Below are 27166 nucleotides of genomic sequence, written 5' to 3' on the forward strand. Positions count from 1 at the left end.
TTTTGTACATTTTAATTGAATTCTCCTCCTGGTTACACACAGCTAGGTAAGCATTATTAGTTTTAAAAGTCTTTTTTAATATAAAAGAGATGGTAATGAAGCATTTACATTTTCTGAAAGAAAAGTAAAATAAAAAGTCCAAATGAATTTGATCTGTACTTCTCAAATGAGCATCACAGATGCCAGAAGAAAGTACCAAATTTAGCGCAAAGACTACAAATTAAATTACTTATCGATTACTAACTGTTGAGAACAGACTTTTCCCTCAGGAAAAAACAAAGCAAAAAATCTAAACCAAAATTAGTACCAATCATTCCTCCTTTGTGGCTGTGATTTTGATTTAAACCATGTCGCCCTGCCTGCAATAGGTAAGAGCACAGGAGTACGCTCCTCCGCCTGGCCTCCTCTTCTCTTTCTCCTACATGACCAGGCTACATGAGTAGACCAGTGCTTCAGCTGCTGATTAAGTTCACCCCAATGGGCGACGGCAACGAATACCATTTTTGCACCGTGCAACGCTCGGCAGGGGCCTTTAAGGAACAGGGTTGCCTCACTGCTCCAGATGTTGAACCACTAAACCATATGGCTCCAGTTGCTGGATTTCAGGGTCTGGCTGCGGCAGCTCCCTGGACGCCACGTGCAGCCCCAAGCGCCCCCAGGACGCTGCAGCGCAGCAGGTCGGGAGCTGAGCCACACCAGCATGGCTGGCGAGTGAAGCCATTGCGTTGCAGATTGATCTGTGCATTTCGGATGACACCAAAAGTCAGGTCTGCTGGGGCTTTACGCTCCTTTTTGAGGTGCATAAATGATTGTAGGAGTTGTTGAGCAACAGCGAACTGGGCGCACAGGTCTGTGTCTCGTCCTCAGCTGCCTTACAGCACCACTGACTTTTGGGCAGGACTAGCTAGGGCAAAATACTGCTGCCAATGACTCGAAGACACTGACTGAAGGAAAAAGACCTTCAAGGACGGTGACGGTCCACAGCAGGAGATTAAATGAAAACAGTTCCTTAGAGACTCTCAGATGGGTGACCTGCCTGATTAACCGGCACCGCTAGCAGAGGGAGGCTGTGCACCGATTTATCTCAGGGAGGATGCAAGGGGAGCCTCGCTCCCGAATCTGCGATCCCGGGTCTCAAAACAGCGATAACCATAACCGCAGCATGAGGGGCAGCAGCGCTGGCCATGCTGTGCAGGGGCAGCAGGCTCTGTCCCGCACAAGGGCCCGCGCCTCCGCGGGCGGGGCGAGGCGAGGCAGCGGCGGCGCCCGCCGAAGACATCAGGCCGCCGATATACTGGCTGCGCGGGGTGAGGGCAGCGCGGACCTCGCACGGGGTCACGTCTGCCGAAATGCCTGCGGCCGCTGACCCGGCCATGATGGGGCGGGGGGGGGGCGAAAGGCGGGGATAGGGGCGGGGCGAATGGGCGAAGGGCGGGGCCGTTGGAGCGCGGGGCGGGGCGGTTGGGGCGGTGCCTGGCCGCCGGGCCGCCCGCTGGGGTCGCGCGGCTGTTGGGAGCCGGAGCGCGAGCCCAGCGGAGCGGTCGCTCTCATTGGCGCGCCGGGACAAAGTGGCCGCAGCCCCGCGCGCGGCGCGGCACGCTCGCGGGGGGCCGGGGCCGCCGGCGGGCAGCGTCCCGCGGGGGAGGCGGGGGGCTCGCAGCCCTCGCTGTGCGAGGCGCGGAGAAGGCGGCGGCGGCGGCGGCAGCAGCAGCAGCAGCAGCAAGCGGGCACCGAGAAAATGAATCGGAGTTTCAACAAGTCTCAGACTCTGCGATACCTGGAGTGCAGCGCGGTGGAAGTGAAGAGTAAGGTGAGCAGAGCGGCGCGGCCTCGTCCGCCGGCGGCTCGCTGCTCCCCCGCCGCTGCCCGCCGTGCGCGGAGCCCCCTGCCCCGCCGCTCCCAAACTGCAGCCTCGGCCGGCGGGGCTGGCGGGGCGGGCCGGGCGGGATCGGCGCGGGCGGGCGCCGGGGGCCCCGTGCCCGCCGCTCCAGCTCGATCTTTTGTTTCGCCTCAGGGACTTCGGCGCAGACTTTATTTTTTTGTTTGGAGCAGTTTCGAAACCGCCCATTGTTTTCGCTTTAGCCGAAAAGCGGGGGATTTCGTCGTGGGCTTTTCGGCAAACGGCGTGGGGAGGGGAGGGGAGAGGGAGCGGCCGCCCTGCCGCCGTGGCGCGGCCCCCCGCGGGGTGCTCGGGCTCGTTGGGCGGTCCATTAAACCCCCTCCTGCCTGCCCCCCCCCGCCCATGCCCCCCGCGCCCCGAGGGGAGCCGCCGGCCTGCCGCCTGCCCGGCGCTGGGCACCCGCCTCCCCCAGGTGCTTTGGCCGTCTGCGCCGTCGCGGCGCGGGTCCTCTGGTACAGCCGAGCGCGGGCACTTCGGAGGAAAACGGGCCAGGCCGGTGTTGGCGGCGTCGCGGTGTTGGGGAAGCGAGGCCTGCGGACGGCTTCGCCCCGGGGCGTCCCTCCCGCCAGGCGTCCGGCGGGAGCGGCGCCTACCCGCCGTAACGGAGCGAGCCTGCCCGTGCCCTTGCTTTCAGCCAAGGGATCGGGAACCCCGCGACAGCCGTGCGCCGAAGCGGCTGCGTGTGGTAGCCTGGCTTTTTTAAACGATGATTTCAGTTGTCTGTTTTGGCGGTTGGTCTTGCGAGGGCTCTCCAAGATGTCTGGTCTGGCTGCTGTTGCTTGAAGCGCCACATCAAAATCTTTTCCACCACTTCTGGGTAGAAAAAATACATCGATTTTTGAGGAAAACTTTAAAAATCTCCCTGGAAGCCTGTTTTATATACGCATAATAGAAAAGGTCTGATCAGTGAGTAGGTTGAAAAGAGTAAGGAGTAGCATTAGCATGTTGTGGGGAATCGTGCACTGATCACCTGTTTACACAGTGCTGGAGCCGAGGTGTCAGGTACTCTGTGTTCAACGCTCTCTATTTCTGTCCTCTGCTGTTGTTAATATTTGCATTCAGATCAGCCAGCCTATAGCTCTGCCTCAGTGGGAGGACATCTCGCATGCAGGGGACTCTCCAATCACCTCCAAAGGTGGCATCTGAAATGTAGGTTGAGAGCTCCCATTTCTTAACCTCCCATTGGCACTCAAATATTAGAAGGGGGTCAGCAGGCCAGGTAAGTTTTCATCTTGATTACGCAGCTGGAAAATTTTGGTTCAGTTTATACTACTTGTAAGATGTAATCCACCCACAACATTCGGTATGACCCCCAAATCCTCCAGATTCTGTTTTCTCGTTACTGGCTTATACCCAACACAAGTCTCAAAGTAAAAACTTGACCCCAGTTAGATAGGAATTTTTAAGTTCATACTCTTACTTTCTTCTACCTGAATATTGCAGTAACATTTGTTCTATTAGTAACAACTTAAAAGCAGTCTTATAATGAGCACCTCGTCGCCTCTTTTACAGCTGTAGTAATCTTTTAAGTGAATCCTATGTAGCCATTTAGATACAGAGTGATTTAGGTAGATTGTGAGTGTGAATGAATGACTGCAGACATGTGGAGAAAAGGAAATCCATTGAGAATAAACTTGTGTGGGTGGAAGGGGTTTACTGGAGGCCTTCTTTAGTTCAGGGAAGTTACTGCTAATGGCACAGAAGTTACTACAGAGAATAGTACTACTTCAGTAGGGTGGAAACTTAAAATAGGGGCTGAGATCTAAATAGCGTTTGGAGGGCCTACAGCCAGTGATGATCCATTAACATGCAACTTGGGTCAAGGGAGGACAACTGTTGAATTTCCTGGTTCTGGTGGGTTGTTTTGTCAGCTTACTGTTAGCGTGACTTGTGTGCATCAAGTTGTTGGTGAACAGAGGTTGGTACCAAAATTGCAAGATGATTTTCTTCTGTCTATAAGACTCACGGGTTTACTCAGAGGGAATTATTCAATTGTAGAAGTGGATCCAGTGAGAAGCTCTGGCCAATGGTATCTGGACTATCTGGAGCTGGGGAGGGGAGGAGGGGGAACTTAAATACCTTCTATTCAGTAATGCTGCTTTTGGTAGCCTTATGTAGTCAGCCTTTTAAACATCCAGTTGCCTCTGTTTTGTAAGCACAAGGCCTGTCCAAACCTGCCTGAAAACTAGAAAGTTGAGTCTGAGAACTCATGATTTTGCATCTATCTTCTAATGCTGTAGCCTGCCAGGTTCATGAAGGTGGGTGCAGCGCAACGTCTGAGCTGGAGCATACTCTTGGCCGGGGATCAAGGGATTCTCAGGTGGCTTTTCAAAGGCTGGGGAAGTGGCAGGCCGTGGGCAGGTGGAATCCCTTTTAGTGGAGGAGCTGAGTGTGAGAGAGCACTGCTTTTACACAACTGCATGAAATAGCTTTTCTCCTTCTCTGAAGATTGAGTCTGATGTGAAAGAGCTCTGAAAAAATAGCTGTGGGGAGTCAGATGGATGATAATCTCCAAACATTTTTTTTGGTAGCCCTACCTCTGTTATGATAACCAGGTGATTCCTTAAGGATAAACAGCCAACAAGCTGGTGTACTGCATTGGTCATGATTCCGAAATGACTCCTTAGAAAACTGAGCAAGATTATTCCAGACTACTAGAGGCCCAGCTGTACCCGAGTTTAGTTCCTTTTCTGCAAAAGAAAGTTCTTGAAGATTGGTTTGAGCTCTTAGTTTTTGGAAGAGAGAGTTTGTCAGATCCTTAGTACCATACTGGTAAGACACTTCTCTGGCAATCCACAAGTCTCCTTAAATGTTAGGATTCCTGATGTGTTAGAGGCTTAAGAAGAAGAAGAAAAAAAAGTGTGTGGCGGGGAGGGAACAGGATGCTGGGGGTTTTTTGTTTGTTTGTTTTTAATAGGCGAGAGATTTCATGGATTCTTACCCTTTCTGCTTTTTCTTAAAACTTGAACAAGTTGCACAACCCTTGGTAGCTGATATAGCCCATGTGGACTCGGAGTTGAAGCATGATTGATCTCTCATCACTGCAGCCACTTTGAAACCATTAGACTGTTGGATGAAAGGTGTTATAAAGAACATCTTACCCGGTCTTGGGTCTTCTGTGGCTCCTCTTCTCAATAAACAAAATACGTGGTCTCCAGATCTGTTCAGATGATCTGGTATGTGCCATGCACATCCTCTGCTAACAGACAGTGTTAATGGCTTAAGTTTCTAGTTCCCAGAACCCAGTGCAAAAAGGGGTCTGTTTTTTCTCCTCCTCCCTTTCCTCCTTGTCCTCCTAGAGCAGAGCCCACCGAGCGCCTCAGGCCAGAAGGGCCCTCCAGGGCTTCCTGTCCAGCCTCCTGCTCGAAGCAAGGCAGCGCAGGGCCAGGCCAGGCTGCTCAGGGCTTTACCCAGTCAGGTCTTGAAAATCTGCAAGGATGAAGACTGCACAGCCTCTCTGGGCATCTGCTTGACTGCTTAGCTGTCCTCATGGGGAAACAGTTTCTCCTTATAGTCTGTGTATGTTCTGTTCTCAAACATGTCAGTAGTTGGAATTGCTGTAGTCTTCTGCTTTAAGAAGTCATCTTCCTTCAGGCCCTATCCTTCTCCCCTCCCTCCGTCCCTCCCCTCAAAGCCAACCTTACTACAGTCAAAACATGTAAGAACTTATTGCTGGATAGGAAAGCCGTAGGGGAAAGAGAAACCTGCTTAGAAACTGGCACATGCTGTAGGAAAAAACTGAATTGTAATTACATCTTATCCTTTTCTCTTCTCCTGTCTGTCACTACAGGATAAATTAAATGCTCAGTTTTTATCTAGGTGTTGTCTCTAGCTCAGAATAAATGTTTCAGCCTTTTCAGACAAGATCTGAAAACACATTCTCTTGCTGGCTTATATCAACTGTGTAGTCACTTGTGTCTAGCACTTGATTTCAGCTTTCCCCAGTCTGGTGGCAAGTGAAGTATCTGTCTCCTTTGCAAGAAATTACCTTTAATCCAGTTTCCAGATGACTTTTACTCTGTGTGTATGGTGTTTGTTTTTGTTTTGTTTTAGAATCCTGCCTATAGTCACAAGATCACAAACCTATTTTTTTCATTTCTCTGCCTGGCTTTAGAGAGAGGTTGCAGGCCTCTCCCTGCATGAGTGTGAGCCTAAAGAAGAGCAAAAACTATTTTGATAGGAATTCCTACATTAATGGTGGGAGTCCCTCTCTAATTATAACTTCATGTAGCTAATCTTCTCTCACCCTCCTGCAGCTGGGTAAAAAATAGAGATTTGATTTTTCTAAGTTGTATGTACAGCTTTTCAAATGAAAGGGTAGCTGTCAGCCTAAGCATTTATTTCTTTTCAGTCACTGGGAAATTCTGGAATAGTAGATGTATAAGATTCCCTCAGGCTTTTAAATGGTAGCTCTTTGAATTGTTTGTAAAAGAGTGTTTTTGAGCTTCAAAGCTGACAGCTTTACATTTCTGGCTTAAAAGCAACAGAGAAGGATTTTTCTACACTACTACATTATTTCCTGTAAGCTTTAGATAGGAGTAAGAATTCATTTTTATGCTGTCAAAAGTGGATAGATGCACTCTTGGTTCTCCCCAAAATAATCTGGGGAGGGGGAACTCGTCATTTAGTTCCTGAATCCTCTTGGAAAAATGTGAACTTTTAATAATAGCTAAGGATCATAACAGCACAGCTACCTGACTCGGTGCTGTTTTGGATACTCAGTGGTAGATTGTGACTTTTCTCCCTTTTTAATAACATTCTGTTTTCTTGCATTACAAATGGATTTACAAACTAACAAGAATGTGACTAACATCCTACTACAATAAACAAACCCATTGAGGTAAATATATCTACTTAACTATAACCATATTTTTTTGCTCTGTTCTCCTATCCTATTTCTGCTTTGTTCTAGTAAATGTTGGTGTTCAGCTAAACGCTGCAACTGGATTTTTAATACTTAATCCCATTCTGGTGTGTCTGGAGTAGAGGCATGATATTGGTCATGATATAGAATATGGTCTTCCATACAGAGAATACATGTGGGATTGACAGTGCTGTGTGTTCTGAGGTAACATGCAGGTAAAATGGTATCTTTGGGTCTTGGACAAGTGCATAAGTCGGATAATACTTCAGCAAGTGTGACATTTCCAAAACAATTGCTAGATTGATGTAATATCAAAACAGCTGGTGGTTTGTCCTGTTCACGTTGTCTTTTCTTATGAGAATGTGTGCCTGTACCTGTTACTTACAGATAGCTGTTTTAGACTTTCCCCATCCTTTTTCTCCAAAGGTTGCTGTTATTGTACAGACACCTTAACAATCAAAATATTGTGTCCATGTGGCATGTTGCTACTGATTTAGATATTCTCTCTATATAAATAATAGTATATTAGTAGTAATATATTACTATTTATATATATTATGTAAAATATATATTGCATATTTGAAAGGTATGAAGTATAACACCATATGTAGCAATAGCAGTAAAGGCAAATTTTCTTTTACCAGTCCCTTGTAAAGAGATTTTAAAGGTCCGTTTCTTCACTTTCTGGTGCTAACCAAGTGAGAGTGGTCTAAAAATTGTGTTCACCAGCCTTTTGTACTCTGAATGATTTCAGTCTTATCCTGAAGTCTTACAGGCCTTCTGGAGTTTGAGAAGGAATGTTTTTCATGTGTAGCACACTTGAAAACTGATAGAAAAAGTGTCACTCTCTTTAAACCTACAAAATTTTAAAACAACTTTAAGTCTGTTTTTAAGTCTATAAGTAATACTCAGGTTCTTCCAAGTTAAGATCATACTGTCATACCTAGAACACAACTAAAATAAGCACAGTGAAAAGCACTGTAACCAGCTGACAACTTCTGGTTTTGAGCTTCAAAACATATTTGATTATATGCAAACCAAATGTAGCACGGACTCAGAAAACCACAGTGCTTCCCCTCTTAAATGAAGACAGTATGCCACAGCAAGATCAACTTCAGTCAGTCTGGATTTTTGCAAAATGTGCCAAGGGAAAGATTTTTGGATTGTAAACATTAATGTCTGACTTCACACATCTTGCCCCTGTTCCTGTTCCTTTCCCTCCCAATTTGCTCAGGTTCTGACAACAGGTATTGCGCTGATTCTGGTAACTGTTTACTAAATGGCATCTACTAAACTACTGGTTCCTCTATTATTATGAATCTTCGTAGGATGACTTTTTGAAGTGGTCATACCTCTTAAACTTAGGCTTAAGACTTTAAATGGTTAGATCATTTGAGAGAAAGTGACCACAACTTAATGAGGTACAATACATCAGCTGAACCACAGTAGTTCCTCATGTGCCTGCTTGTAGCCCTTCACAGGTGAGAGTCAAACTTGTCAGCTGCAAAGGTGCAGACAAGTCATTCTGCAACAGTACTATTCAGGTGACAGTTGCATGTAAGCACTAGCATGCTATAACTGTCTTCTCTTACCCATGATCTGGGACTATGTGAGCAGCACTGCCCGTAGGAGATGTAGGCAAGGCCAGACAGCATACTTTGAGCTACCTGGCTCCACAGAGCACAGCATGGAGGTGGATAGGCCATAGTGTCACTAGGGATGTAGTTTAAGGTCTTGCCTAATGAAAATATATGTTAAAATCTAGCTAAAAACTAGCTGAAGCTAAATCTAGCTATGTTGCCTCTGCCAATGATCCCAAGGAAAGTTAGTATACTGTTACAGGCTTAGGCATTAACTTTGTTAACCAGATGGTTAACGATATACCAGTGATGTATTGATCAGAAGACTAAACCTGTTACCTTGTGTTGCAGCAGTTTGCTCTTCTATTCTTGATCCTGCCTCCAGGTTCTTGCCCTTGCTTTCATAGTTACTTTTATGCTAGTAACTTAGGAATTTCTGATCTGCTTAAAACTTCATTCAGCAAGTCTTTCTTATGTGAGTAGTCCTCTGAATTTTAGTCCCTCATCACACTGAACCAGCCTTTAAGGAACACTGAGCAGTGGATCTTTAATTTGCTGAGATGCTATTTAAAGTTGAAAAATTGTTTACAGCTGAAGTCAGAAAGGTGTGTCTACTGTTAGAGCCTTCACAGGTATTTTAACCTCAGACTGGCAGCCTGCAGGACTAGCCAGCTCTAAGGAGTTCTTCAGGGGTGCAATTAATGGTGCTTTCCTCAGTTGTCCCCCCCTTATCATTCCTTTGTAAGAGGCTTTGTGTGTGCTGAACTTGGACTTTTAGTAACCAAGAAACACTTTTCCAGAGATTGATTGCTTGTACCTAATTACTTTTACAATGCAGGCCAGAAGTTAAAGATGGAGTGTACTTTCTGAGACCTTCCCTCCCTCTAAGTGAAGGCAAAATCTCCCAGTACAGAAGCTAGTCCTGTTCCCATTGGAAATTCCTGAAGCTAATTGAGGCAGGAATGTCTGGGGCAGGGTGCGGTGCGCTAGCCTCAGGTCCACCCTGCCTTGGGCCATCCCTCCTGCTCTTGCCCCACATGGCTGTTCCAGTCCCCCATCAGGTTTGGCTAGGTGTATGTGCATCAGATTACTTCTCTGCAGCTGTTGTAAGCCCTATGTTTGTATGAAGGCTCTGGCAGAAACTTAAAGGGTGTTAGCTAAGTTTGCAACCAACCAAAGCCCTGACTGGTTGCATGTCTTGTAATCACACAGATGCATCTCAGAAAATGGTCAGAAAGTAGTTTGCTCTTGCTAGAGACCTGTTCTAGTCCAGGGCTGCCTTTCTTCAGTGAGCTAGGCTTGTCGATTTGTGTGCTGTTGGCAGTGATGACAAGACTGCCTGATTCAGTGGTCCTTTGTCCCTCTGGGTGGGAAGGGGCCAAGCGTTTCTTTCCGCCTTGTGCTGATGGTGACAGGCCATGCATGTATGTGTCCAGCACTGTATTCATGCTAGAGCTGTGTGGTGTGTGGTGCTCAGAGTGTTCTGTTGAAAATCTAGGACCAACTCACTCTATACCCTTTGTAAACGGACTGACTTATCTCCAAAGACCATGGGAACAGGAGAGAAAAGGAAAAAATTTGTCTGTGGAAAGGCAGACCATCTGCTCAAGGCAAAGATTGATTTTTAAAGCCTTGCTTTGAAGGGCTACTTGATGAACAGTATTGTGGCTTTGAAGATATTTACTGAGAGTTCTGCCCAAGGGTGGGAGAGGGCTTGAGAGGTTGAGGCAGTGAAGAAGGCTGGTACTTTATGCCACTTGGGGCACATCCTGAGGGAGAAAGCAGCTAACCTGGTGACCCTGATGAAAGAGGAGCTCCTGGAGGCGGTGATGGTGGGGCGGGGAGAAAGGGGTGATGAATTCAGAGGAATGGTCTGGGAAAATAGCTATTGTGAAAATGTTCTTAAATAGATGGTAGTGAAGTGAGAAGGTATTTAGGAAGGATTATGAAAAGTACACAGCAAAAGTCAATTCTGTCTGAATATAAGAAAGAACTTTTTTTTTTAAGCTGTGGAGATGACTGAGTGCTGGAACAGGTTGCCCAGAGAGTTTGCAGAGTCTTCATCCTTGGAGATGTTCAAAAGCCGTCTAGACACAGTCCTGGGCAACCTGCTCTAGGTGGCCCTGCTTGAGCAGGGGGGTTGGACTAGGTGATCTCCAAAGGTGCCTTCCAACCTTAACCATTCTGTGGTTCTGTGATTCAAGGCAAGAGTCTGGCTGTGTGTATGAGTAGCAGAAAGTTGTCCATAGGTCTAAGATTTTTGGGCAGAAAAGATCTGGGTAACTAACAGGTGAATATATGCAAGTGCTTGGATGAAGGTTGGTACTGATGTTACAGATGCTAGGGGCTGGCAGTATAATGGTTCTGTCACATTAATCAAGAAGGCAGGCAGATGAAGCATGGAAAAGTGTAAGCTTAGTTTTTCTCAAGTTGCACTTGAGCTGACAGCAGACCATCTGTGAAGAGTAAGTCTTTAAGAGATGGCAAGGGAGGCACATCTCAAGGAGAGAAGCTGATTTGAGAGCAATGGGGACAGAGGCAGGTACTGAATTTTCTGCAAAGAAGATGCAGAGGAGGAAAAAGGAGCGGCTAAGGACCAGGCCTCACAGACACCTAGAGAAAGAAGTTGGAGGTGTCACAGAGGCTGCTCTTGAAGTAAAAGGCAGAGACACATGGAGCACTATGTCCAAGAAGCATAAAAATGAAAAGGGACCATGGAGGGTGCTTGGGGAAACTGTCTTAAGAACTGAAGAGGTTAAAGCATGGCTGTATTATGGGGGCAATGAAAGGGGAGAAGACAACAAGGGAGAAAGGTAGGAGTACGGCATGATGCCAAGCAGGGGAAAAAGTTTGAAAGAGAAGGTAGCTAAAAAGTTGTCTGTGATGGAATTCCTATGAAGAACAAACTGAAGAGAGGTAAGTCTTGTTCCTGTCACCATCTCTTGGAAGAAACGGCGAGAGATGGGCGGAGGATTGAGCAGTATGAGCCTGCTTGATCAGTGGGATTGAGAGAGCTGTTACAGGGCTGACGGAGCTGAAGAAAAGAGAATTTATTGCAGAGATCTGCTTAGTTAGTGGTATCTTGCTGCTAGAAATGCCTTCTGTGAGACTGGGAGCAGAGCAAGAGAGTGCTGAGTGAGGGAGGGAAGACATTGCTGGGGGAGAAAGAGGGAATGGAAAAATGTAGACATGACTATGGAAGCAGAGACCTGAAGTCCGAGATTGTCAGCCAGCGCAAAACCATTTACCTTTTGTCTTTCCTCCTCTTTCTTGACCTCTGCTCCTTCTCCCTGATAACACAGCCCAGATCAGGTCTTCCCCTTTTTGAAAATCTCACATGTAATCAGAAACTATAGTCTATGCAAGGATGAGAGTGTTAGTTTTTCTTTCTGTCCCTGGTATTTACTTCATGGGAAAAGTAGGTGGCTAACGTAATTCATGTTTATTGCTAAATGTTACTCTTTGTTCTCTTATTACAATAGCCTAAACTCAAAGCTAGCAATAAACTAGAGAGATGGGACTTCGTAAACACAGTGCTTCATTTTTTACCTTCTAAACTTTTTGAAATTTGAAATTCAAAAAACAAAAAGCTGGTCTCTTTTGCATGCAAAGGATCTCTTCCATTTCATTTCACAAAATAGCATCCCTTCAGGTAAACAAATCTCAAAATCCACCACTCCACTCCATCCCCCCAAGCTTGCAGTTCATCACTCTTGATGAATCACCCTATGTAAGTTTTGATCAGCTAGCTATGACTTTTTTTTTTTTTAATGCAACTTTTATCAGAACACTTTGCCTTTTCCCTTATTTTTTTCTTGCCCTCTGTTTCGTGGAAATTGCTCAGGGTTCCTGCTTCTGTATAGCATTTTGTTTGGATGCTTTTGGTCATCTATTCACAGTTGCAGACAGCAAGCATAGTGGCTGGCTGATATTTTGGAGGATCTTGGGACAGAGTGCATTCTTTGTAAAGCAAACGCCTTCAGTTCTCTTTAGGTTTTTTTGTCATAATTAGCTCTGTCAGACTAAATTCTTTTCAGTTCCCTTCAACCATCCAGTCCTCTGACTTCTGCAATAGTAGATAGCATATTTGCATTAGATAAATAGGTCAGAGTAATTTACTTCATTATGGAAAACTAATCTGCTTGTTGGAACTGTTTATCAAACAGGGTAATACAGTATTGTTCTGGCAGAGACTGTGCTGACAGAAACACCAGTCCTTGTGTCTCTTTCTTTGGAGTGATATACTAAATTTAAACTTTGTTTGTAGCTTAGAAAAGCAGATAGTCATTGTGGCTGTCTTTTTAAAAGCCCTCAGAATTTGCAGTTTCTGGTGGGTATGTTATCGTGAAATCCTGGCTGAATACAATGCAGAGCACCCAGTCTCCAAGCTGTGTGGTAATGCAAAACCTATTATTACTGTGATATTCCCCATCAGCCTCATTAGGGATGATGAATGAACGGTCACTGCTGAAGCATTTTTTTTCCTCCTCTGAAAAGACCCATTGACAATGGTTGCTGCCAGTGTATATCACAGTGTAAATTAATCAGCTAAACTACTACTACAGTAATACTAACCTTTAAACAACAAACATAATCTTCATTATCTATTTAAATCTCTTTTGAAGGGACTCTGTGTTGTTCTTCCCTTCTCATGCTGCTTTGTGCAGAATCACCTTCCAGCTCTCTTGTCTTAAAGGTCTTCATCATGCAAAGGCACAAGTGAAATCACTCGCATTTATTTATTGTTATCCTTTTCCTACATGATGGAAGCTGTATCTTGGGCTTTCCTGAGTCTGAATGTGTGAATGAGCTCATTTAACTATACAGCGTTCACATCAGACCTCAGCGCCTGAAGTCTGCAGTTGAATCCCTGTGGGTGGACTGTTACCTGCATGTCACGTTCCCTTGACATAATTGTGCATAACGTGCATGAGGACACACCTGCAGGGGTTAGACTGGGAGGCCAGGCCTTTTCACCAGGTGTCTGCCTCTCATGGTGATTTGAGGTGAACACTGGGTCATATCAACATGTAAATTACTACCTTTTCTTCTTTTCTCCTTTCCTTTCCCATTTCACTTTCCCACTGAATGTGGCATCCTGGTACTGGAGCTGGCCTACGGCTTGGTGCGCATGTTGGGCAGAGCGGGACCTATGGGTTCCCTCTGCCAGATGAGCCCTGGCAGGACAGGCATCTGGATGGTTTTGTAGACTGAGTGTTGTACTGGCTGGGTTGAAACTACATAGCATCCATTTTCTTGCCAAGTGCCGTGCATGCTTGTGGTTCTGAACAAGTTGTCATAAAACAAATGTTTATTGGAATTGGCACCCAAGTATGTTGGCCCGGTGAGGTGCTGTTTTGGCTAAAGGAATCCTTTGCTTCTGGTCAGGTATGTGGAGCAGAAGGTGCAGCTCTACACAAAGCCTACAAAGATCTTATTCCTGTCTCTAGTTCAAGATCTTATTCTTGTCTCTCTAGTTAACCATGAGGATGTTAAATTTGTCAAGAGAAGATGGTTTCTTCTCTTTTGAATCTAGGAAAAAGGAAACTGTAAGATGAAATTTTTTCAAATAACAATACTTCAGCTTTTTCATTTTGAAATGGAAATGGAAGTAAGATCTCATTTGGACTTTTTTTGGAGAGGAGCAGAGTGTGGAGGGCAAAGAGTAACTTTTCTTCTGTTGGAACCAGCTGTGGTTTGTTCAGCTTTTTTGCATTTGGATGGGCATTCTGTATTGAAATCCAAACTGGAACTACCTGTTAATATTATGAACAAGCAGCCTGATTTGACTAAATAAGCTTTCAGATTATCACAACTAGGCTTTGATGCTGAAGAGAGGGATTTTCATAACTGCGGAAGTAATTTGAGAACATGCTTGCACCCAAAGCTAGTGGTTCCTTTGCTTGAAGATGATTACAGTGATGATTCATACTTCTGTTAGTCTCACTAAAAGAATGGCTTATATATGTAAGTTGATTTAACAACTGAGGAACTCTAAGCAAATTATTCTCTGTTTTGAGGAGGAATTTATCTATAGAAAATTCTTGGGGGGGTTTATTTGAGGAGGAATTTATCCACAGAAGACTCTTGGGGTTTTTTAATTTGTTTTTCTTTAGTTTCCTGCCCTGGTATTAACTGACTTTGCAAATGAGAACTTCCACGAGATCCTAATTAAGGCTTCCTGTGTTTTTGGAATTGTGGGCATGTTTTCAGGAATGAATTGGAATGACTTAATTGTTCATCAGCTGAACCTCTGCATACCAATACTATACAATATAAGTCCACATTGATTGTGAAATTAAACATAGCAGAAAGGTGGTTTAAGCTAGTTAGTTAAACTGATTATTTTTTTTTCCTTCAATCCACTAATTTTCATGTTTGGAGAACCTAATTTTGTTCTCCTGTTCTTAATAGTATATTTGGCCTCTGATATCAGAAATATGTTTAATTGAAACCTTTTCCACAGTCACTTTCTGACTTGTTTTAAATTCATGAAGTTATTTTAAATATTTTTAATTGTCTTGGGCCAAACTGAACTGTTTTTTATAGCCATTTACAGGTACGCGAAACTTCAGAAATGAAAACTGATGGAGTGGCAGAAAAACTTCTTACTTACATCATACTACTTTAAATGTCTTGTGGTTGGGATCCCAGTGGTATTGATGGGAAACGTGTAAAGTATTTTTTTTATAAGGTTGTTTGAATAGCTGAGTAACTTCTTTTTGAAAGCAGTCCAGTGAACGCTCCTACTTTAGACAAAAATAGTTCTATGGATGCCAGAGATGATAAGGAATGATGGAGCTTCAAATTTAAATCCTACAAATGTAGTTACCCTCTAGGGGATTTAAAGAAAACTTAATATTTAAAAAATACACTTTCTTTTAAGGTAGAACATCTGAACATATCTATTATCAGTCAGGGTGGTATCTTGGCAGCGACGGTTATATTCTACTGTGAGGAACTCGAAGGGCATTTGTATGCTTGAAAGCACTGATATGCAATTATATTCGTCATAGGAAGAGAGATGACACCATGCTCAAATGCCAAACTGGAGTACTGGAATATAGTGACATTTGAAATCAGATGCCCTATTTGTTTTCTCTTGCAGTTTGGGGCAGAGTTCAGACGGTTCTGCCTGGATCGCTACAAGCCAGGAAAGTTTGAAGACTTCTATAAACTAATCCTTCACATTCATCACATAGCCAACCTGGAGGTGATGATTGGATATGCTGATGTGCATGGAGACCTTCTCCCTATTAATAACGATGACAACTTCTTCAAGGCTGTTTCAAGTGCTCACCCGCTGCTAAGGGTTTTTATACAAAGACAAGGTAAGATGCAATTTTGATGTCAGTGCCTCGAAGGGTGCAGGGGCAGGCTGAAGAGTGGATCTGTGACCCTTTTGAGATGCATTTAAAGGCCAAGACAATGTAAGAGGGCCCTAGGAGCCTTCCTGCCCTTCTCTCAGGGTCACAGACTTATTTCAGGCACTTCATTACAACATGCAGGAATGTCTTCAGGTAAGAGGACGGACTGCACTGCTGCCTGTTAGGTGTTAGATGGGCAGCACACTGAGTGTCACCATAAGCCCCCTTTCCTAGGGGGACATACCTTGTCTTGCTGGTGCTGTGTCATCATCTGAGCGTGCCACCTGCACCACTCTGCTTGTTTGAGGGAGCTGTGGGGAGGGAGAGGGTCCCAGTGTTGTACTACTACTTCATATTTGGAAATCTTTTCTATCCACCCATCCTGGGAATCAGTGTTGTACCCAAATGATCCATGCCTGTACAGTGTACAAATGGATGCAGATACCTAGTTATAGGAAAATGAAGTTCTGCCACGAATGAGGTCTTATTTGAGTTTGTTGATCTGGCAGATAAAGGATGTTAAGGGGTATTGGCTTTTCAGTCTTTGAATCATTAAGCAAGTGCTGGACAGAATTGCCCAAATATCAAGGTGATGTAAGGTTTAAGTGTCTGTATGTTGTTCTCATCAAACTTTTGTTGCAGATACCCAAAAATATACCCTACCTTCTTCCTAAAGATGGTGATCAGCAATTGCCTCAGACAAAGGTTGCTTTTTATAGCAAGGTGTTCCCCCAGAGAGTTCCTTAAATCCCAGGGGAACCTAATGCTGTGTTAACACTGCCTCCACAATTTTTTCAGTCATGTAGTGATTTATAGCACAGGGCTTGGAGTTAAAATCTTGTCAGTAACAGGCTCAGAAATGAGACTTGATTTGTGACTTTGAGCAGTCATGTGGCTTTTCTGGGCTGGATTCTCTGCTGTGTGGATCTTTGTACTGACAAGGATTTACCAGGAGGCTCCAGGCTGCCCACTGGTATGAGGTGGTATAGTGTGTGGTTCAGTGTCATCGGATACAGCCAGGGCTGTGCATCCCTCCCCAGTTAGAGCCTATTGTCTGCCTTCCTTTTGTAGATGGGCGTAATACTCAAGGAGGCAGTGGAGAAGAGGATCTAGAGCAGTTCCCTTTTTTTGTGAGTCTATCAAATGAGTGGGAAAGTCTATGAGAGAGGGCTCGGATTGCTAGCTCTCCCTTCTTGTGCAGAAAATGTGAAGCTGGATGACAAATTCTATTACGTCTTCTTTCTGCAGCACATGTTTGGGCTTGTGAATGTTCATTTTGGATCAGGTCGTGCAAGGGATTTCTCATGACTTTGTCATGCCTGTGTCAGTTCAAGTTTATTCATGTGTCTTCTGCACAAGATCAACCCTGTTCAAAATGTGGCAATCCTTGCTCTGCTTTGGCAGACTGCTGAAAGCATAGAGTATCTCTGAACTCTGCATCAGATGGGGGATGTTACTGTGTGCCACTAATTGCTTATCACGGAGTAGGCAAATGGGAGAAAATTTGTCAGCTATATGTGAAAAAATACTCCCTCCTCTTCTTCAGTAGGAAGTTGTATGCTAGTAGTGAAGGTTTTCAACCTGTGATCTTAACAGATAAGTGTAGTATTTTCCTTTTTTAAAACCCTTTCTTTTGCCTGCTGCTCAGTGGAAAGAATCGTACTAACAAGACAGGAAGCTAATTCAAGAGGGAAGACGGGCCCATGCTTTCTTACCCATGGCAAAGCCTGAAAGCTTTCCCAACATATGTTCACCTGTGTTCCCTCTAAATCTGAAATGAACAGTGAATTTTGGGCTGCCTGTTTGATGAATGGCAACCTTGTTATTAAGGGACTTCTGGGGCTTGTATTTGTGGATGCTTCCAAAACCATCATGTTTCTATTTTTTTTCTGGGAAAAAATCTTAAGAAATTGTTCCCTTCAGCAATAATAGGCATGCCTGAAATTTTGTCCGTCTCTTCCTTGGTCTGTCGTACCCCCACTATTTTGTCTTTCTCCTGACTGAGGTGACAGAGCAACACTGATCCTTGTGCTGGAGATCTGCACTAGAGATCAAGGTTACAAGCTCCTTTCCCAGAAAGCAGGAAACGGTTGTGCCATTCAGAGGAACGTGGTATGTCTGCAGTGTTTCAGATCATATCCTAAACTCTGACTTCAGAGGCGGGAAAATAGTGACAGGGATGGTAGAAAAATGAGGTCAGTCCTCTCCTGTGAGTTTGAAGAAGACTGCAGAGCATGGGGTCTCTAGCTTGTTAGGCCATGGATCGCTGCCCTTCATGGGAGAAGTCCTGGGAGATGGCTGCCAAAGCTTGTTTTTGTAGGGATGTAGAGTCTGGAGAGTTTGGGGGAACTGGCCGGAAGTATGCAGGCATGAAAGGACTGAATAGTTGAAGTTTGGATCTTTGTCTAGCAGAGCAAACTGTTAATCAATTGTGTGATTAGTAATCTTATCTGTTTTCCCAGTTCATAGCTGGGTTATAACTTTCTCTTGTCAAATGGATTATAATCATGTTAAAACAGCTTAATTAGTTGTGTGATCAGAGTGACAAAATAGGTATATATTATATATTGTTATATTGTTTGCACAATAATCAAGGAACAAGGTTTGCTAGTCTGATTTTTTTGTTTGTTTAGTTGTTTTTTATCTGAAGTTAGTCTTCCGCTTTTAATTCAGAAGCCCATCTCTTTCTTGTCTCCAGAGGCTAACTGTGTGCATGCTGTTTGGACTCTTAAATGCCAGTTTGGTGCCCAGGTATGGAACTAGTAGTTTTATTCCACTCTTTTTGTTCAAGTCTCCTGAGCCCCATGTTTTTCAGAATCACAGTAGCTCTTCCCTTCCCAGGCAGGGCAGCCTTGTCAGCCAGCAGTATCCTTTCTAATAAGGAACTGAGTTGCCATTCCCAGTGTACCTGCAGCAATTACTGCTGCTACGTTTTGGGGTCTTCAGGGCTCCAGGATTTCAGGGTCCATCCCCTGATTTGAGCAATAGTGCACTCTGCATTTGAGCACTAGTGCATTCTGGCAGCTGGTTGTCAGTTGGCTTAAGGTTCACTACACTATTCCTCTTGCGGCTTCCTTTCAAGCATGGTGACAGCATGTCTGCAGGTTGGAGTTGAGTAATTTCAGCTATGACAAGTTTTTGTAGCTCATAGTGACCCATCTGCTGAAAGTATTTGGTGCTCTTTTTTTTTTTTTCTTCTTCCCTCTTCAAACTTCAGGATCCTAAATTACAATGCAGACAAAGATTCTAATTAGACAACCAGGCTATAAAAAGAAAAGCAAGCCAGTTTTCCTTTGACTTGCTTTTGCAGGCTACAGTATGACCTGTGTCCTCAGCTGCTGTAAACCTATGTGGCTCTTTTGACTTCGTTAGCACAATAGTGATTTATATCAGCTGATGCTTCAGGCCCAAGAATTTATTCACTTGGCTGTAACTGATATCAAACATATCCAGACTCTTTGTGGAAGATGCCTGCTGTTGGGGAAAAGACAGATATCCCAAAGACCATAGAACAATGCAAGGAATTATGGATGTGTTTGACTAACTCCACAATAACTAACTCTTGTACTCTAGCCAAGACCTGCGTGAAGGAAGAGCTTATCTGATGACAGTGTCTGACTTAAACTACAGCACTTGAGACACTTGGTCTTTTGAATGCTGCAAAAATATTTAAATGGAAGCTATAAATTCAAGTGGACACAAAGAATAAAAAACTGAAAGGCATCAATATTACATACTGTGAATGCATTACATTTTTTCCTTGTATCATTAAATAGAATGACATATTTTTATCAAATCTTGCTTTTAATGTCTGTCTCCCAGAAGCAGAATATGAGGTCAAACTGTTTTTTATTAGAGGCTGTTAAATGAAATGGAATAAATAGCAGAAGTGTAATGACTCCATCATTGTATACTGGCTTGAAACCACTCCTTGAACTTTGCCAGAGGGACTTAGGGATTTAAGTGAAGATCTACCAGTTAACCCAGGTAAGGGAGAGGAAATCTTGAAAGCTCTCTAATTCACTATAGTGCGTTTAACCTAGTAAGGTTAGAAACTCTGATGGGAAGTATTGCAGAATGAACTTGCTGATCACCCTGCAAGTATTCCATGCAGCATTTATTCCAAAACTAAGAGGTGGGTGCAGGACTGAAATACTGAAGAACAGCAAACATAGTGAATGGAGTGGTGTTTGGGTCTAATTCTGAATGTGCACACCAACATAAATCCAGACTAATGATCCTGATTCTGAGAGGAGCAATGGGTAGTGTGCTGATGACCAGCCCTTCCCTTCCTACCACTCTTCAGGGTTTGTAGAACTTGCACAGACAGTAACAGAAGATCTGCTGCAGCTAAGGCAGCAAAGCAGATGCAGAGAGGTGATGTGCAGCCTGTCGATCTTCATCTTGACACAAGCCTGAGGACAATGAGCTCTTCTCCTGGAGACATGTATCCTGATGGCGGTTTGAGGTTTTGAACCTCTCCTTGCTTTGCCCGAGTTTTAGCAAGTGTCCTTGTTCCTGTGAATCCTTAGTGTTGATGAAAATGTATCCCTCTCAACAGAACAATTCCCAAGGAAAGCCTGAAGGAGTTGGGGTTTGGAGAAAGAACAAACCTATTTAAATTCTCAGGCAGTCTTGATGAGACATGTAGAGTGTCTGTAGGAGCTGAAATTGTGCATGTGGCTGTTGCATGAACACAGCTGCTGTTCCTATGAATCAGCAGATGTATTACTATTGCTCTTAAGCAACTTCCATAAAAAAACAGCAGTAAATTAATGAATGTGGGGAGCTTTATATAGCCTAAAGCCAATCAAATTCACAATTCTTTAAAATTAATTTTATTGATGGAAGCTTTCTAAAGATTTAACTTGTTTTGTGATAAGTGCCCTTCAAGTAGGAGACAGGTGAAATGCTGGAGTACCAGATGTTGTTTCTGGGAATAGTGGATGCTGGATCTGTATTTCAATGTATCTTGTCAAATATCAGACTTCTTACAGGAATGTAAAAGGAAAAAAATTGAGGAAGCTGAAGAGCTTTCTAACAGAACAAACAACCCTGAAATACTGTATAAAGCTAACAGGAATGGGGCCTTGTATAATAATTTAGTAAATACCATAAATGAATTGCGGTTGTTGACTGAGATGGCCTGAAACTGAAATATGAATGCAGAAACTTGCTTAGGTAACTAGGTTGGTATCTTTACTTATTACTGATGTCTTCTAGTTTCCTTATAGTCTTGCATTTTGCAGCCTGGAAAACTGATAATGTGTAAAAAAATAAATAAATAAATAAAATAATTAAGTACCATCTTCAGAAACTCGCTAAGTGTCTGTTCTTTTGTAGTGATATTTTGATAGTTTATTACTGTAACAGTAAACCAGTATATTGAGCAGCAATCCTTAATTTTCTCCTTGAGTGGTTAGCTGCTGTCTACCATCAGCTCTCACTTAGAGCTTGATCAAAATCAGCAGGGGGAAAAAATGTGTGTTTACCTGGTTGGCTTTTGAATCTGGTCTTGAATTTGGCTTGGTTTAATTTGCTGGTTGGAAGATGCTCTTCTTTCCTCAACAGTATATAGTGACTAATGTGTTTAAACTGCTGTGCCATGCAACAGCAAGTCTTTTCTGTATGTTCAGAAGCAGTTTATAACTCTGCAATTTGTTATTTACCTGGCAAAGTTCTGTTTTGCTCCAAGTACCAACATCTGCGCTTAGCTATTTTTGTATTATAAAATCCTAGCAATCACACTGAGAATTTTAAAGTAAAAATGTGCTAATGGGAATCATGCCCAGGTCTGACTGAAAAACTGATGGTGGGTTGTTTTGTTGTCTTTCATACTCTAAGCAGATAATCCCCAGGAATGGTGGTTGGCTGTCTGACCACATGTGTTAAACAGGAAAACGTGCTTTGAGGCAGCAACTAAAATTATACCTATTTCTAGCTATTGCAAACCTTTAACTCTCTGCTCAGCCTTCCAGAGTGGGTACAGCTGGAGAAGAGGTGAAATCTTTCATGTCCTCTTTTTGGTTCTTCAGTAGCCTTCCTGTTTACTTTAGAACACCGGCATTGACTTTACTATCTGAAAAGATTACCCCCTCCAAACAAGAGGAATGTGATTTACTCCTCCTGGTGTTTGTCATCTGGTGTATTAAATAATAAAGCAGGTAGCAGCAGATGTTGACGAGAACACTTCTGAACTACTTCAGATCTTGCCATTTGTTGAGCTGTGCAAGTTCTCAAAATGGCCTCTGTGAGTCAGGGGTGGGGGGGAACGAATAAAGTTATGGGTGCGGAGAAGGTGACTTGATGTCTTCAGTTTATGTGCTCGTGTGCTCTGGCTCTGACAGTGGTGTGACCCAGTTGCTGAGCTCTCTGAGCCAGCTCTTTGGCAGAAAGCTAGTTGTTCTACTGAGGAGCTAGCAAGGGTTGGGCCAGACCACAGCAGATTTAAACTGACTTACACTGCCATGAATCCCAGCTTCCTGGGAGGAAGCACTTGTCTGCTCGTAGCCTTTGGAAATGTGCAGCTCCACTGCCTTTATTAAAAAGCAGGCAGAGCACCTTGTCTTAGCTTTGACAAGATTAGGGGATGGTTGTAGACTTCATGCTAATATATTAGGAATTGCTGCTAGGCTTAAACTAAATTCTTTCATGATTTTCATCAGAAACATCTCTATGTGTTGAGCTGGAGGGATCTTTGAATGTTTGTTGAGCCAAGTAATCTTTGTCCCACTCAAGTCTTTTGATATCTGAAGATAAGTAAAAGGCAACTGTTTGTTCCAGTGAAGTCTGGCAACAAATTATTGTTACTTCTCTTCTCCACCTTTAGTGTGCAGATGATGAGACTGGATAATCATTGTGTTCAAAAACTTTATTAAGCATCTTTAAAAAACTATTTTTTTTTCCCCCGGCTTGTCAAGCATAAACACAAAACAGCCTTGGATTTTGTTGTTGACATGGTTAGTAATACCTCTGATGCCTTGGTAGTGCTAGCACAATGCTGCTTCTCTCCTTCTCCTTGGAAACTCCACTTTTAGAACATGAGGATGTTTGATTTTCACTACCAGTTACTTTAATTGCAGCCAGAATAGTAGGTAAGCAAGAATGTTAAGTGAAAGGAGGGGAAAGTGTGTGGAAATAGGGCAGTCTATAAATTGAGTTTCTAGAGTAAGTCTGTAATTGGTATTTCTGCACTAAAGTTGCCACTGTGAGACTTAAATATTGGTAGCTATACCAAACACTGAGCATGGAACAAAAGCCTTGATGCTGCTCTGTAATTGGTAGAAGATACTTGAGACATTTGTGTCAGAGCAACATGGGATTTGTTTTCAGTTTTAACGTGTCATGAGCAATAATAAAAATTACACTTTAAAATATACTTGATACTTAAAAAAAAGAAATGCATCTAGCTGCTGCTGGAGCCACGAGTTCAGCTGAACTTAGACTGAAGGAACTAGTTTACAGTGGGAACTCATGCAGCTCTTTAAGAGCCTCTAACTCAACTCTATGCTTTACTTTAACTGTTAACCCACATGAGAACACATAAATAACCATTCTTTTCTTTCACCCCAAACTCCTTTTTGTCTTATTGTCACAGTAGCAACCTGCAACTGTATTTAATAAATAAATAAAACAACCTCCTCAATCATGCCTACCTAAAGATAATCTCAAGTAAAATTATTCCTTGTCATCTTCCTTGTTTTGACCCTTTTTATTTAAGGTAGGGAAATTGCTCCAGCAGGTGGCTTGACCATATAAAAACAGTGGTGAGGAAGACCTGTCAAATGATCCATCTCCCTTAGGTCTGTGTGAGGGAATTTTCCACTATTTATCTTTCCTTACCTTAGTAGTCAAAACAAGAGATTGTTTGCTGCTCATGGCTCAGGTTTTTTTTTTCCTGTTCTGCCTAGCTGTCATTTCCGTTCTGTAAATGATGGAAACAAGTACAATATGCAGATAATAATGAAATGCACTTGACAGTCTCTTCTTTGACTTGCATCCTAGGTTTTATCTGAAGAGACCTCGTAAGCTCAAAGTAGCTCTCATGTAGTGAGGGAGGATAGCACAGTACAGATGCATATATTAGTTCAATATTCAGGCCTTCAGAAATAGGCTTTCTAATAAGTTTCTTAAATACTTTAAAGGTCTTATGACAGCTTAGTGGCTGTACTCTCACACTGAAAGCAATTGTGCAGTGGTGTTCTGTTGGGTATTGGTGGTAGGCACTGAAAAATAAGTTTTCAAACTGGATGCTCCTTAAACCATTTTTTTAATGATTGGAAGCTCCTCTTCTATCTCTGGACCGCCTGTGTTACTGGAATTGCATTTTCCAAATTTAAATGTGAGTGCTCAGTCTTAATACTACATGAGAACCCAGGATATTTTTTCAATATTCTAAGAGAGAGAACAATTTGGGGGAGGTTGAATGAACTTTCTTGAACCTGCCCCTAATGGTGATCTACTTGAAACTTATTTTTTCCTCTGTGCTATGTTTAGAGTGGCAAAGAATCCTGTGGGAATATTAAGGAAACTATTAACCTAGAAAACTTCAGTGTTGTTCTTGCTCTTCAGTCCCCTGCTGTATCCTGACATTAAGTAACCTCTAAAAACTTCATGCTGAACAACTTCAACACCACTCCTCTTCTCCCGCCTTCATTCTCTTATTTTTTTCTAGCTCACTTCTCCCTTTTATTGCTCTTTCTTTCAGCTCTCTGCTTTATAGTCCTTGTCTTTGTTTTTGAACTGTTCTTCACCAAGCTTTACATTTGTTCACTGAAAGCAAGCAGGTGCTGGTGTCTATTTTATTCCAAATGTTAGGAGACTGCTTGGAGAATGTTCATATTGATAGGAGTGGAGTGGTGATGACAGAGCAGATATGGAAATGTCAATTATTGAGGAAAGACTGCCTATTGCAATAGATCTTGGACTAACTCATTTTCTTCTCTGCTTACTCTTTTGGGATAGAAATAGTGGAGAAGTTGAGGTTTTAAAAATAAATGTAAAATTTTGAAGGAGGACACCTATTTAAGTTGAATTAACAAATAAATAAGAAATCACATCCTGCATGTTCACTGTGAAAGTTTGAGAGCTGGCTTCCAGCAGAAATGCTGGAAGGTGCTGAGCACTGAGAACCCGCTGACAGTCCAGCCTCGGCCAACCGTGGGCTCTGCGAGTGCATCTCTTCCTCTTTGGCCACTTCAGGTGAATGACCTTTTTTTTTTTTTTAAAGTTGAGGTACCAGATGATGATTTGGAAAGGCCTAAAACTGTGTTGCTCATCCACGAATACCAACAAGGTGTGATAAGATGCAGTCTATCAGTTCTGACATCCTGTGGGACACTGATGACAGCAGGTGGTTCACTTTATTAGTCTGGATAATACTTTGCTGCTTTGTTTTCATTCTGTCAAATAATTTGGTATTTTTAATATGTATCTGGCAGATGAAGTGGTTTTATTTACAAGATAATGCAATCTTTAAATGTTGCTTTTGTGCGCTTTTTAAATTCTAATTTCTAAATACAGTTGGCATGAGTAAATGGGAGAAAAAACACGTGTTAACCAGAAAACAGTAAAGTTCCAGAAAGAATTTCCCTCCAAACTACAAGCATCTGAATTAATGAATGCTTTATAGTAAGTCCTGTAAATAAGTCTGGAGTAGTGTGTCTTTTTGGCTAGGAAAAAGAAAAAATGAAAGATTTCCCTAAGCTTACAGGCTTTCAAGCTGCATAAACGCTAACATGTCTTGTTCTTTTGAAAAGACAAAAATTATTTCTACAGCACCTTAAAAGTACAGTACAGGATTAAAGATGTTTAAAATCTTCTGTTTCAGAACAATTCTTAGCTGAGAGAAAGAATATCGGCAAGAGGAGTAACTACATCTGTTGTGCCTACATTACTCCTTGGTCACTTAAAAGTGCACCAAAGACTTGTGCAATGTACTCTTTCTGCTTTTAAAACACTTCTGCCTGAGTATTAGAGAGAGGAGAGAATAACATACAAGGGGCCAACTTAGCAGTCGTGCATGAAGCCCTTATATAGGCTCTCTCCTCAAGCTTGAATTGTCTAAAACTACAGATGACCATTTAGGTTGGTTTGATCTATGCTTCTCATACAAAAAGGCAAATTCTTGTTTCTAGTGTTACATTGAACTTGAATCTTACAATCCTATGATTGAAAGGTCACTTCTTCATCCGTTAGATTGCTTCGTGGGAGAGTAACTTTGCCATGTGGGTAACCACATGATGTCTCCTCTTATCACCTTGTTGGACCTGAAAGGTCATGTCCTGTGGGTTCCTCTACATAGGTAAGTGAGGCAGGCATTGCCTATGGGTTGCTAGTGAACTTTACATTTGCAAGGATGTCTGAAAATGCTTATTCTGGTCACAGTTGTCACTGTATCTGCCTAGTGCCTGTTCTTGTGTAAATAGGACATTTTTTGCTTAACTTTTTTTTTTTTTTTTGCTCAGGTCTCTTACCTTTGGCTTGTGAATGCAAAGGTGCTGGTGAGAGTATTGCAGAATTTCCCTTTCCCTGTTTGTTTTGGCTCCTGAACTTCAGAACAAAGAGGGCTTCAAAGGCTGTGTGACAGTGTTACCTGGCACCTCCTGTTACAGCATAAAGTTTGGGGCCTTAAAATTTCTTGCACTAAGAGAGAAATTGAATAGCTGTCTTCAAGTGGCCCTGAGGGCTCCCGGCCTGTCCCCTAGGAAAGTACTGATTTTTGCAGTGTTTTGCTTTAAGCAGGATTTATTTTCCCCCTTCCCTAATTTTTTTGGCAACCTTCCTCTGGTTGTAGGGATCTCTCACTGGCATGCTCCACCTGGAATGGAAGTTGAAGCAATTTGTATGTTGAATGTCTTGCTCAAGTACTGTGTCTTCACAGTATGCTAGAGGTATTTGGTGAGCTGGCTCTTATGACATGTAGGCTGACTTCTTGACAGCTCTCAAAGGGCTTTCCTTTGCGCTTGCAGTAGGAGTGCAGAAGACTTATCTTGGTTTGGGGTAGATGAAATGCTTCCACTTTCTTGTACATGTGTCACCTTTAATGTCTGTGCTTTGCTGTGTGGGAGAATGTCCTAAACTGGAGTTTTGCTATGTAGCACAGCAATGGAAAAAGGAGAGAAGGAAAGAGCAGCTTGTCTCTTTCAGCATCCCATAAACCCTGAAGCTCTTTGGAAGATGATGTGTTACGCAGTTGTACTTGAATGAAAGAAGTGAGATTCTTGGCACAGGGCACTGGGGAAGGGCAGAAAGCTTGTTGACACCTTCTCAACTTGGAGAGAGAAAACTTTCTTTTTCCTACCACCGTGCCACCACACTTGCCAGTCACCTTGTAGGGGACATACGGTCTCATAAGTAAGTGCAGGAACTGTAGAGCATGGTACAGGTGCTGTCTTGGAGGCCTCCATTGCTACATGTTGATCTCTGCTGTGCAAGTGCTGCAAAGCCCTCTGAG

At 43.1% G+C, this 27166-nt stretch overlaps 1 protein-coding gene across 1 annotated transcript in view; it reads left to right on the forward strand.

Annotated features, from left to right (window-relative positions):
* Positions 1 to 1631: 1631 nt before the first annotated feature.
* The window catches only part of PARD6G (par-6 family cell polarity regulator gamma), a 67548-nt gene continuing 42013 nt past the window's right edge, over positions 1632 to 27166 (forward strand). The window contains exons 1-2 of the mRNA XM_067290922.1: positions 1632 to 1810; positions 15453 to 15675. Of these exons, the coding sequence (XP_067147023.1) occupies positions 1739 to 1810; positions 15453 to 15675 (295 nt within the window). The 5' untranslated portion in view covers positions 1632 to 1738. The remainder of the gene's footprint in view (positions 1811 to 15452; positions 15676 to 27166) is intronic.

This window comes from Apteryx mantelli, chromosome 2, assembly GCF_036417845.1.
Source record: "Apteryx mantelli isolate bAptMan1 chromosome 2, bAptMan1.hap1, whole genome shotgun sequence".
In the NCBI taxonomy this organism is placed as follows: Eukaryota; Metazoa; Chordata; class Aves; order Apterygiformes; family Apterygidae; genus Apteryx; species Apteryx mantelli.